The sequence below is a fragment of the Asparagus officinalis genome, chromosome 5, assembly GCF_001876935.1.
Source record: "Asparagus officinalis chromosome 5, Aspof.V1, whole genome shotgun sequence".
Lineage (NCBI taxonomy): Eukaryota > Viridiplantae > Streptophyta > Magnoliopsida > Asparagales > Asparagaceae > Asparagus > Asparagus officinalis.
This window is the reverse complement of record NC_033798.1, coordinates 59071417-59084065: the sequence shown is the minus strand read 5'-3', so window position 1 is coordinate 59084065 and position 12649 is coordinate 59071417. Positions and strand designations below refer to the sequence as shown.

At 35.0% G+C, this 12649-nt stretch overlaps 1 protein-coding gene across 2 annotated transcripts in view; it reads left to right on the top strand.

Moving 5' to 3' along the window:
• Window positions 1-12649, top strand: part of LOC109843474 — a 14542-nt gene that overhangs the window by 454 nt on the left and 1439 nt on the right. Inside the window, exons 2-5 of one of the 2 annotated variants that reach the window (XM_020412405.1) lie at window positions 5763-5868; window positions 7012-7064; window positions 11412-11543; window positions 11919-12041. In XM_020412405.1, the coding sequence (XP_020267994.1) occupies window positions 5763-5868; window positions 7012-7064; window positions 11412-11543; window positions 11919-12008 (381 nt within the window). In that variant the 3' untranslated portion in view covers window positions 12009-12041. The remainder of the gene's footprint in view (window positions 1-5762; window positions 5869-7011; window positions 7065-11411; window positions 11544-11918; window positions 12042-12649) is intronic. The other variant, XM_020412404.1, reaches the window with a different exon arrangement.

The window sequence follows — 12649 nt, the reverse complement described above, 5'->3', positions numbered from 1 at the left end:
CAAGTCATTTACTAGCACTTAGCACCTTGGAAATGCAGTTTTCAGAAAGATAAATTGCAAGTAACATGCCTCTTTCTAATGAATTGAGAGAGGCTTAGTGCTAATAAATTAGCTGAGGGGGGTTTAGCAATTTTTAGGAAGCTATATTGCAAGTAACACCCCGCTTTGTCATGGATTCGAGGGGGCTGGGTGCTATAAATGAGTTGAGAGGTCTAGTCAATTCACTGTATAGATGAAAGGGGTTATGTGCAATTTACTCAAAAAGAAAAAAAATTATGTTGAATTTGAAATCTAGGCATTAAGTTACATGCTAGTTAAGTTTTTGATACATGTGAAAGCATAGAAACATAGAATTATAATTCATGGCTAGAGTTGGAAAATATGGAATTTTTATGACGTAACAGTGTCTTAAATTCTTGTTTGGGTAGTTGGTGATGTTATGCTTTGGCTTCATTTTGGGTTGGAATTTTCTTTTGGTGAGAAATCCTTGGAACAATGGTTGCAAATTCTTGTATGAAAGATAAATGGGTAAATTTAAATTGAGACCTCATTTCAGAGGAACTAGTAACCATCGCTTTTACGGTCGTTGATTAATGGGAATGTGGGCAACTAAAGGCTTTTATGTAAGGCTCATAAAGTAAAACGAGGATGCTTCTCATTTTTCTAATGATGAAGATTCCCCTCTTCTCTAAGATACTCTAATCCCTTGAATTTGGTTCTGATGTATCATCTGAGCATTCTGTTGGAGGGAGACGGCCGTATAGTGGGGGTAGGATAAAAAATAAGTAGTAGAAAACAACAAAGTATAGTGCTGAAATCTGCAGATCTGCTGCTCTTGCAATACTATTTTTCTTTTCTTTGATTTTGAGCTTAATAGCTTGCTTACAAGTTACAATCCACCTTTGCAAGTCTGATGCCAAGTGATGGTGTTCTCTAGAACTCTTGTAGGAATATTAAAATACTTCTAATAAAGACTCTAGGAAACTGATACCACTTAATACTCTTTTGAAGACTAGCTCTTAACCTAGACTCTTGACTTTCTAGACTTTTGATTGTATTAACCACACCAGAAACTGTATTTGAAAATTATATATTATTTTACAAATTCCCCCTCTTAATTTGTAATTTTCAATATAGCCTTAAACTTCTCAAATTTTTTTGGATGTGACTGCTTTTGTAAGCATGTTTGCTGCTTGATCATTGGTGTTGATAAACTCCAGTTGAATTTCTCCCTTGTTCACCAAGTCTCTGATGAAATGATGTTGAAGTTCAATATGCTTTTTATTATTATGAAACACTAGATTCTTTTTTATTGCAATTGCAGACATATTGTCACAGAAAATAGTCCTAGGCTTCTCTTGCTTTTGGCCCAAATTTGCAATTATCCTCCTTAACCAAACTGCTTCACAAGCCGTTTTTGTAGCTGCATTATATTCTGCTTCGGCTGAAGACAGAAGCACTGTTTGCTGCTTCTTTAAGCTCCATGAAATCACATTTGAACCCAAATAAAACACGCATGCTGAAGTGCTTTTTCTATCACCCGTTGAACCTGCCCAATCATGTCAGTGTATCCAACTAGTGCGCTTTCCTTTTCTTTCAAGTATTTGATTGCAAGTTTTCTAGTACCATGAAGATACCAAAGAATCATCTATAGGATCATAATGGAGGTTGCTTGGCTCATTCATGAATCTTGAAACCATGATCAAATCTTGCATAATATCAAACCTTGTACAGGTGAAGTACTACAACGATCCAGCTAGGCTCCTGTACAAGCTTGCATCAACTTTCTTTGCTCCATCCTGCCTTAGCTTCTCACTTGTAGCAATCAAAGTAGTCATTGGTTTGCAATTCATCATCTGAAATTTCTTCAATAAATCATTAATATACTTTTCTTGAGAGGTAAAAATCTCTCCTTTAGTTTGCTTCACTTGAATGCCAAGGAAGTACTTCATAAGACCCAAATCTGTGATCACAAACTCCTTCATCATGGATCCTCTGAGATCTGCCATCATCTTTGGATCATTCCCCATGTATATTTAATCATCTACACATATGATAAGAAAATTCTGGCCATTCATCTTCACATAAAGTGAAGGCTTACTTGGACTTTTATTGAAGCTATGCTGCCAAAAATAGCAGTCGATTTGGCTATTTCAGGATCTAGGCATTTGTCTCAAGCCATAAAGAGCTTTTCTCAAGCGATAAACTTTGTCCTCTTTGCCTAGCAATTCATATCCTTGTGGCTGCTCCACTTAAACTTTCTCTAGCTCTCCATTGAGGAAGGCTGATTTCACACCAAAGTCTTGCAACTCTAACTGAGCTGCCATAGTGAGGACCAATCTGATAGTCTCAATGCATGCCACTTGTGCAAAAGTGTCATTATAATGAACTCCAGGTTGTTGTGCATATCCCTTTGCAACCATACATTATTTGTGCTTTTGGATACTTCCATCTTCATTATGTTTTGTCTTATAAACCCATTTCAGGCCTGTAACATCTTTGTCCGATGGAAGCTTAACGAGCTTCCAAGTTCTGTTCTTCTCAATCATGGCCATTTCTTCATCCATAGCCTTCTTCCACAATTATCTTTTGCTTCCTCATCAAAATTTTGTGGTTCACAAGCAAGCAAAGAAAATTCAATAGCTTCATTGATACCTGCATAAGCCTCATGACATTTGAAATCTCCATAGCGGTCCGATGGCTACTAATTCTCTGAGATCGCCTAAAAGGTGGAGGAGAAGGAGGTGTCTCATGTGGACTGGATGAATCAGGTTCGTTACTTGAAGTATTGGAATATAAATTTTGACTTTGTAATGAAGTGTTTGACGAACAACATTTAGATTTATAGAATGATTAGGCTGGACAACACTTGGATTTGTTTTAGAAGCAAAATTTTCAGATCTAATTGGTCATTGACTCGAATAATTCCATTCCCGTTCAAGGAACTCATCAAATATAACATCTTTGGACACAACTAGCTTCTTAGTTTGTGGATTCATCAGACCATAGCCTTTAGCTTTGTTACTGTAGCCTATGAACAAAATTTTCTTTCTTTTCATTGAATTTATCTCTACGTGGAGACTTATTCAAGACATAATCAATACAACCAGAGACTTTCAAATGACTTACAATGGGATTTCTCCTATTTCAAGCCTCAAATGGTTTCTTATTTTAGACAGACTTTGTAGGAGATCAATTCAGAATATAAATGGCTGCATGTACTACTTAAGCTTAGAGGCTATTTGGAAGGCTTTTCCCTTTGAGCATGTTTCTTGCCATCTTAATAATTGTGCAATTCTTCCTTTCAGGGACACTGTTCTGTCGTGGGCTTCTACTAACTATTAGTTGCCTCTGATTACCTTCTTTCTTGCAATAATCCATGAAGGGCTGAAATATAAACTCTCCACCATGATTGGTTCTCAAAGTCTCCATTTGCTAGTCGCTTTGCCTTTCAACAAAAGCTTTAAACTCTATAAAAATACTAAAAGCATCTGATTTTTTATGAATAAAATAAATCGACATCATACAAGTATAATCATCAACAAAGTATCTTTTATTATCGAGTGAGGTAGTAGGTCCGAAAATATCAGCATGCACAAGTTCTAGAGGAGCTTTAGCTCACCAAGCCATCTTTGGAAATGGTAGGTGATGCATCTTCCAAAAAATGCACCCTTCACAAACTCTTTTCTTTTCTGCCAATTTGAGGAAGCTGAAGTACCAGATTCTTTTGCTTCAATAACTGCAGCCTCTTTTGATTAAGATGCCCATAGTGAAGATGTCATAGGTAGGATTCATCAAGGCTTTCTCTCTTCAATGCTGGCTTGCTAGATTGTGGCATAACAAGATGGAAAATTCTATTTTGAGTCATCTTAACTCATGATAACATTACTCTTCTTGTCAATGATCTTACTCTCATTGTTGAGACACCAGGTAACCTCTTTGAAGAAGCTCCCCAACACGACAAATTGTGGGCTAAATTTGGTACATAAAGAACATGGATGTCCTTTGTGTTTGCAGATTTGGGGCTAACTGCGATGGTTTCTTTGCCTCAAATACCTTTAGGCTTACTATCTCTAAGAGTGACTTTATTTGAGACACTTTCATCCAGCTTAACAAAAAGTCCCTTGTTCCTGGTCATATGACTACTACACCCGCTATCAAGAAACCAAACCTTGTCAAATTTCTCTTCGACATTCATAAAAGTATAAAATACTTGTTATTCATTTTCTTTTGAGAAATTTGCCTCACTTCTCTCTGTTTTATCTTGATGCAAGAAGCTTTCTGCAAAGAAAGAGAATATAATTTCATGAACATCAGCTGTGGGATTTTGAAACCTGGAAACTCCATTGTTAGCTTTAGCTAAATCAGAGCATCTAGTTAAATGCATACACCTTCGTCAACCCTCAATAAATAATCAATCAGATTATTTGCGATAAGAAAAGCCTAATCAAGTAATTAGATATGATAAGAAAAATGAAATTAGAAGACTGGGTCTAAAGCAAAAAGTTGTGTATTTCTGATAGAAAATTTGATGGCCTTCAACATGTATCTTAATCCTAAATATTTATGTCTATGTACCAAAGAACAAGAGCATATAAGTACGACTTCAACATGTATCCAGAAAATTCTTTCTTCAGTAAATTCAAATATATGCTAAAAAGGAAAAGAGGAAAAAAACACACAACAATATTTCCCCACATTAGTGTCTTAAAGGTTAAAGTGCTAAAGAATAATCAAAGTAATCCTTCAATGCAAGACCTCAAATAAAATATTGATGTGTCTCACCAATAGTTTTCTGAAAAACTCCATTATCCTTGCATCTACTTCTGAGTTGTAATGACTAGTTTCTTAAAACAAAAATTATCACTGTAAAAACACTAAATGAAAAATTCTTGTGTACAAATTCAGAAAGAATGAAATACTGTGAAGTTGAATAAGTATATTAGTTTAATCATATGTGACCTATTGCTCCATTTTTGTGAATTAATCACATGGAAGCTAAAGCAGGGACGATACTTATTCAGCCTATTTTGAAGTCAATAATAGTTTGTTGTCTTAAGTTATTACATAATTACATTTAACAAAAGTTGGTATCTAACCAAAAGTTGAGACCTTGTACTATGTTTATCTTTATTAACTTAATGCATTTGTTTTTATGATGATTGATTTTAAAATTTATGATGGTTGTTTGCTTATATTTGCTTAACCAGCTCTAGTGGAAAACTTCTGAGGAATCTTCTTTGTAATGGTCTACAGTGCCCTTTTCTGTAGATTAGATGCAAAAAGCATTGTAATAGGAGGGGAAAAACTTATTTTATCCATTCCTATAGAGAAGCTTGGCATTTTTTACTTCGTCAAAGCACATGAATCTATTATTAAATAACCCAAAACATTTCTTAGAACAATGCAACAATATTAAGCAACACGTTCGGAAGTTAATTTGTTATATGAGAATAATCATACATTAATATATTTGCCATGTATTTGCCATGCTAAATCTTCTGAGAAGATTTAGTGGGTTCATGTTTCCAGATCGTTCAAGTTTCCATATCCAAGTTTATTGTATTTGGGCTTACCCTTATTTTTGTTTTATTTAGATGGATGATCCCTTCATTTCTTTCAAACATGAAAAACTTCTTTTATCCACAAACTAACTAGTACTCTTTACGATGGTCTTTAAAGGTGGTTTGGAACTGTTACTTTTGTGTGATTTTGCAACTCTAGGAAAAACCTGACATGACAAATTCATGTGCATTTTGTAGGTGTTTGATAGCCCCCATTTGCAGGTATTGGTTGGAAACAAGGTTCGGAAACGCTTAGATGTAAGATCTATTGTCCAATTGCTCCGCAGTTTTGGTGCACCACTTGGTATGACACGAGTCTTCATAAAATGCACACTAGATTTTGCATCTAAGCTGTGCAGTAATTCTATCTGCTTTTTCATTTGTATAACTAATGAGTTCCGCAAAAAAAAAAAAAAAACTATTAAGTAATGTTCTGTGGTAATAGTTATTGTGCAGTAATGCTTTTCTACAAACATGTCTCCACCATATGCTAATGGCTATATAGCACGGTGCTTCTGTCATGAAGCAATACTTGTATTGAACATGTGCTGGAATCTTCCCATGTCCTCGATTTTCTTATATATATATATATATAATTTTAAATGTTCGAACGATTAACTAGAAAACCCATTTTCACATTTTTGTACTTTCATCATTTTTTCCAACTCAGTATAGCTGCAAGATTTATATACTTCTATTTATATATTTAAACTATATTTTGATGAAAAGGAACATCAAAATGTTTACTTATAAAACTATAATAAGTGCTGGGATACATTAAACTATTCTATAGAAAGTTGGAATGTTAAAGAAACTAAAAAGTTAAGGTTCCTTATGCAAAGTTAAATGAATGATCACTTAAGAGTAAATTTCAAAACTCCCATGAACTTTCATGGGTTATGCAGAGAGATACCCTAAACTACTTTTATTTGACAAAATACCTTAAACTTTTTGCACATAACTACCCTCCCTGAGCTCCCTTATAGTAGGTCACCAGATGGCATGCACATGATTTTTTTTTGAGCAATTTCGCCCTCATTTAGTTTTATATTATATAAGCTATTTCTCAGTCTTCACACACTTACTCTCCACTAGATGGTCTATCAAAAACAATCGGAGAATCTACTTTGACACCTCTAATTTTTTCATAACATTCTGCCTCAAATAGTGATTATATTTTAGTGATCATTATGTGGTTTTGAGTTTATGACATCAGGCTGTGGATGGATTCCCCTTAGGCTGAATGTGCTTTTCATTGTCACTTTCCTGCATAGTATTGTTATAGTGGTTATATCCTTGTATATTGGTTTGTATTGACATTGTTTTCTGTCCTTGAGTATTGTTAGCTGGTTTTATGTTAAATGATCACTGGTTGAACTAGTAAAATCTATATCTGTCATATACATACTGCAAACAATGAAGCTAATATTAAAGTTCTTGCTTTCAGGAACAAAAGCATTCATTGAGCAGTCAACCCCTTATCCTCAAGACGGAAAACAGGTTTGTTCGACTCTTCAATTTGAACGTAATAAGTCATTTTATGGAGGGTGTTTTCTGTTGGTTCTTATAGCTGGTTCATGTGATTTTTTACTGTTTACTAGTTTGAGATTATTCTAGGTAGTGTTTTAATAACGTCTAATGATTATTTTCTTATATAAACAAAAACTCCGAAAAGAAATTTGTATATTAGTGTTACTGGTTCAAGTCTCGACCAGTGTAAAATTTTTAGTTACATTACAAGTACAACCACATATCTATTCCCTTATCATTTCAGAACATGGCCCTCAAGTAAACACTTAAATGCCCATCATGGTAAGGCTATTCTCTCTGCATTATCTCAAAACTCAGCAGTCGAGTTTTGCTTGCTCTATCCTCCTGATGATAATGCATTATCTCAAAACTCAGAGCAGTTCATGACGGGAAGCAGCGCGGGGCTTCTATCTAGAGGCGAGAAATCACCGACAGCTTGGCGGAATGATGTTGACATCCATGACAAACAATAATTGTTAGTGTTCACTGGTGAAACAGAATGGTTACTATTTACATAATGAACAATATCCCGAGCAGTAGGGTTGAGTCTGTTTTTGGGGCTATTTGTTGGTCAGACGTGGGGACTGATTGCAAGTTATGGATCAAGATGGGGAGGGCAATGGGATTTGTAACGAGGAGAGATTTTGATAACACATAGGGGTCTCACATCCAAGGGCTTCACACCCCAAAAGAGGCAAAACACATGCCAAGAACACCTCACGTGCTCAAGAGAGATTTCTCAAACTCAAATTTTTATTCATCAATGTTTATTCCTCATGGAGGATGACATCTTTTATTTATAGAAAAAGAAAGCATCTAAATAGTTAAGGAAGCGAATCAAAATCCTAATCAAATCAAAACTTAACAAAACTAAAAGGTACAATCAAATAAAATCCTAATTGAAATAGAAAAAGATCCAAAAATCAAATCTTAAAGAAATCCTAACTAGAAAGAAGATTCCATGGAATAAAGTAAAATCCTACTAAAAAGGAAAAATTCTAATAAATCCTAATTGCATCACATGGAGGAGGGTCCACGATCGTCCTTCATCAAACCTCTCCTTGTTTGAGAAAACTTGATCTCGCGTTTTAAAGTGTGAGAGCATGATGATTTTTTTCTACTGATAGAAAATACTTTCACAAGCTGCAAGATCTTCAGGAGTATTTGCATAATTTGATATTAAGTAGGTAGCGGGGAATCTAGGATGACAAACTCTATTATCGAATATCTCGAACTGCATGAACATTGGATTTAGGATCTAGACTTGATTTAACCTCACGTCTAGATATAGGCTTGAGTTCTGGATCAAGCTTTTAACTTTCTTCTTGCTTCAGCTTAAGCTCGAGCTCTGACTCAATCTTTTGATTTGGTTCTTCTGGCTTTAGTTCAGACTCCAGTTGTGGATTTTTGTTCTAGTTCTAGCTTTGGGTTGAACTCAAGGTCTGACTTTACATATGGCTGGAGTTGAGGCAGTTGTGTGGGCTTGTCTTTAGGATTTGAAGTGGAACGATATCTTTTAAATGGTTGAAACGACTACCTCCTTTCTAAATAAGGTTTCATACGACTCCATGAACGGATAGTTAAATGATAATAATTTCTTTACCATCGTTTTTTAGCCTCTCTCTAGCCTACACTCAGCATATAAATACATTTTCAGTTCTGACATATCACAGAGAGAATATATCTTCTGTACTGAAAATCCAGACTTCGAATTTATTGGGATCCCCATATCCATCAAATCCATAAAAGTAAGATAGGATATTAAATTTAAGTGGATTAAAATTATACCATTGTGAAGGAGATAGTAGTATGTTACCCTTGATAACTGTGGAATGATGGGGAATGACATGAGGGCTTCGATCTGGAGGCGAAAAATTATCGACTGATTGGCAGAATGATGTCCATGATGAACAGTACCTATCATTAGTGTTCATGGCTGAACAGTAAGGTTACTGTTTACGGAATGAATGGTATCCTAAATAGTAGAATTGGGTCTGTTTTGTGGCTATTTTTTGGTCAGCCATTGAGGGACTAATTGCAAGTTATGGATCAAGATGGGAGGGCATTGAGATTTGTAAAGATGAGAGTTTTTGATAACTAGCTAGGTCTCACACGTAAGAGCCTCACATTCAAGATCTTTGCACCCGAAGAGGCAAATCACATGCTAAGAACACCTCACATGCTCAAGAAAGATTTCTCAAACTTAATTTTATTTATTCATCAATGTCTATTCCTCATGGAGGATGACATCTCTTATTTATAGAAAAAAGCATCTAAACAGTTAATGAAGCAAATTAAAATCCTAATCAAATCAAAACCTAACAAAAGTCTAAGATGTAATCAAATAAAATCCTAACTAAAGTAAAAAGAGATGTCAAAATCAAATCCAAATGAAATCCTAACTAAAAAGAAAATTACATAGAATAAAATAAAATCCTACCAAGAAAGGAAAGATTCTAATAAATCCTAATCGCATCACATGTAGGGTCCACGATCGTCCTGCATCAGTTCAGTTTCTAATTGCTCTATCCTCTGTGATGCTAAGTGTCTACCGCATTTGCTACTCCATTTATCTGTTGCACATATCTACAGATAGATCAATGGATATGCTGACTAAAAACAAAATTAAGATGTCTTTTTGAGCAATGCAAAAGAGCTCAAAGGAGTTATATTGAACCTGTCTTTTGAGCTGTCTATATTGGCCTCTAGCTTAGCGGGCTAGGTTGTGCCACTATGAATGTGAGATCCAGATACAACATCCTATGAGCATTGAGATATGTCAAATGTAGAAAATGTTGGATAGAAATGTGTTTTCTATAAGACAGTAATCAATTTTGGCATGTCAATTTATGTATCCATAAATCATAATATGGTTAAATACATCACAATAACTACATACTGAGTTAATAATCAATAGTTAGTAGAGCGATCATAATTCATCTCTAGGAAAAAGGAGTTGTCCAGTGCACGAGGCTCGCACTATTGTGGGATCTGAAGAGGGTACACCTGCATGCGAAGAGGCTGTCTCTGAGACTCAAATCCTTGATCCCTGTGCCACAAGACAACAATCTTACCATTGTGTCAAGGCTCACCCTCATCTTTAGGAAAGTCAGGAAAGTGAACTTGTTATATCAATGCATCTATAGAATGGACTATGAGCATGTCATTGATGCATTAGATACTTTACTGAGTTTACTTCTCGCCTTGTGTACATCTTTAAACTATCTTTTATATGTCTAGGATGCAATTAGAAGTTTTTGGATGTACTATATGCATATTCAGCATGTATCCATCAAGTGCCCAAATATATACAAGTACATCTCCTTAGATGAAACATCCATCAAACATAGCTAACTTGGCGGCTCTTTGTTTTATGTTTGGCTGAACTGCAAGTTTGCAATGGCGAAAATGGACAAGTCAAGTACACTGCAAAGAGGCGGAAAAAGCAAAAGAGAAGAATGTATTAAATTTTTTTAACAAACTTCGCACCTTAGTTGTCATTTTTAGAAGTTGCAGATAACACTCCTCTCTCTCATGAATCTCATGAATCGAGGGGGGCTAAGTGCTACTAAACTAGTTAGACGCGTGTTAAGTGGTATGAATGTATACATGGAGGGGTATCTGCAATTTACTCTTTTAAGAAAATAAGAATAGAATAGTAATATGAAAAATAGCAGTTACCAGTTATCACTACTTTTAAGGTTCTTTAATTCTATTTTAACTAAATGCATGACTCTCATGGACCATATCTAAAACTTAAATAATTTTCTATTGTCATGAATCTTAAAATTTTATATAAAATACATCACATACAACTACTTTTAACAATAGTAGCGGACAAAACACTAAAAAATGGATAATAACTGCATATCTCTTACTTTTTTTTGTTTTCTTTTCTTGGCTTTATTTTGTTGAAGCCACTTCAAATTGAGGGTAAAATGTTTGTATTTTGTTTTTCTTGGTTTATTTAAAAAACATGGGTATGAAAGCAATATAGCTTTGCCGTTGTAGTTATATGTCTCTACATGTTTGGTGGTGGCACCTGCATTACATTACTAACACATGTGGGTTGGTTTATGGTCGGCCTTGGGTTGGTTTATGGTCGGTGTCTACATGCTATAGTCGTAGTTCCTCTCTATAACTGAACCAGATTAGCAAATTACACCCTGTGTAATAGTTGCAAATTGCAGTTTATCTGCTTATGGTGGTAGGGAAACATCTTGCAATTTATTCACGAGCATTATCATATTTATTCATGGTTGTTCTCTTCCCACTGCAATTGTCTGTTCATGCGATTTTCTTTCTGTTGTATTGTAGGGTTGGTGGAGTGGAGGATTTACTTATGGATTGTGGATAGGAATTCTAGTTTCGTCTGGATTTTCTGTTGTTCCGGTATCATCTCGTCTTTGGAAGGATCAGTTTCAACTATCTCGGAGTTCCTCGAGTAAGGTTGGTTAAAGTGTTTGTTACTTTGACTTAATTTATCATTGTTCAACAGTTTCCATGATAATCTATTTAATTATACTTTCTTGGATTATGATATTTAGATATTGTAAATAATATTTTGTATATATCGCAGTAGGTCAGTTATTCCTTTTAGTTACTGGTTTCTTTTTGGTTGATAGAATCTACAAAAACTTGTGCTTGTATGTAATTAGAAAAAATGGTAATAATTTTCATATAAATCAACTAATTTGAAAAATAAATAATAGAGAGGAGCCGCGTTTTTCCTAACCTACCTTTCAAACTGTGTTAAAACACGTCAAATTGTCAATGCAACACAGATTAAGTGAATTTTCTCGCAAATCAATTTTCATTTTGCAGGTGAGTCTTGTTGGATTTCAAGCTATATTGTGGGGACTGTCATGCATTTACCTGTGTCTTGTTTTGGGAGACATACTTACCTTTCTCTAGTTAACGAAGATATGGCTACCCACTGGATAAAGGGTAGGAGGCATTCATCATTTTGTATTTCATGTGGAGCAGGCCTTGCCATATCTTTCTCATCTTATGCTGAAGGATAGCAATCAAGTTTTCTGCACATTATCATATCATATGAATTAGATTATTAAGTCAGAAATTACTAGGGGTGCCAATAGGGTCTTGTCAGCTCAACATTGATCTGATACATAAATGGCTGACCTGCACTTATTAATTAGGTCAGGTTTCCTACACTAACCCGACCCACTAATAATCGGGTCACCTGAACCCAATCCATTTGATCCTGTTGGCAAGCATGTGCAATTAAATGTACTCCTTAAAAGACGACAGTGAAATACACCATAATTGATAACATTGATAAAAGACCATTGAAAAAAAAATATCAGAAATTGACATTTATCAATTGAATAGGAACGCAACAAATACATTATGATCTCCGTAATTAGAGTTATTGTCATTTCAATTTGCAAAAGGGAAGAGTTGGAGGGAGGTGGTGGAACAACGAGAAAGGAGGCAAGGATAGGCAACACAGAGATGGAAGGAGATTCCTGATACTTTTTGTGTGTGTGTTGGGTGGGGGGTGTTTATTTTTTATTTATTTTATTTTTGGTTGG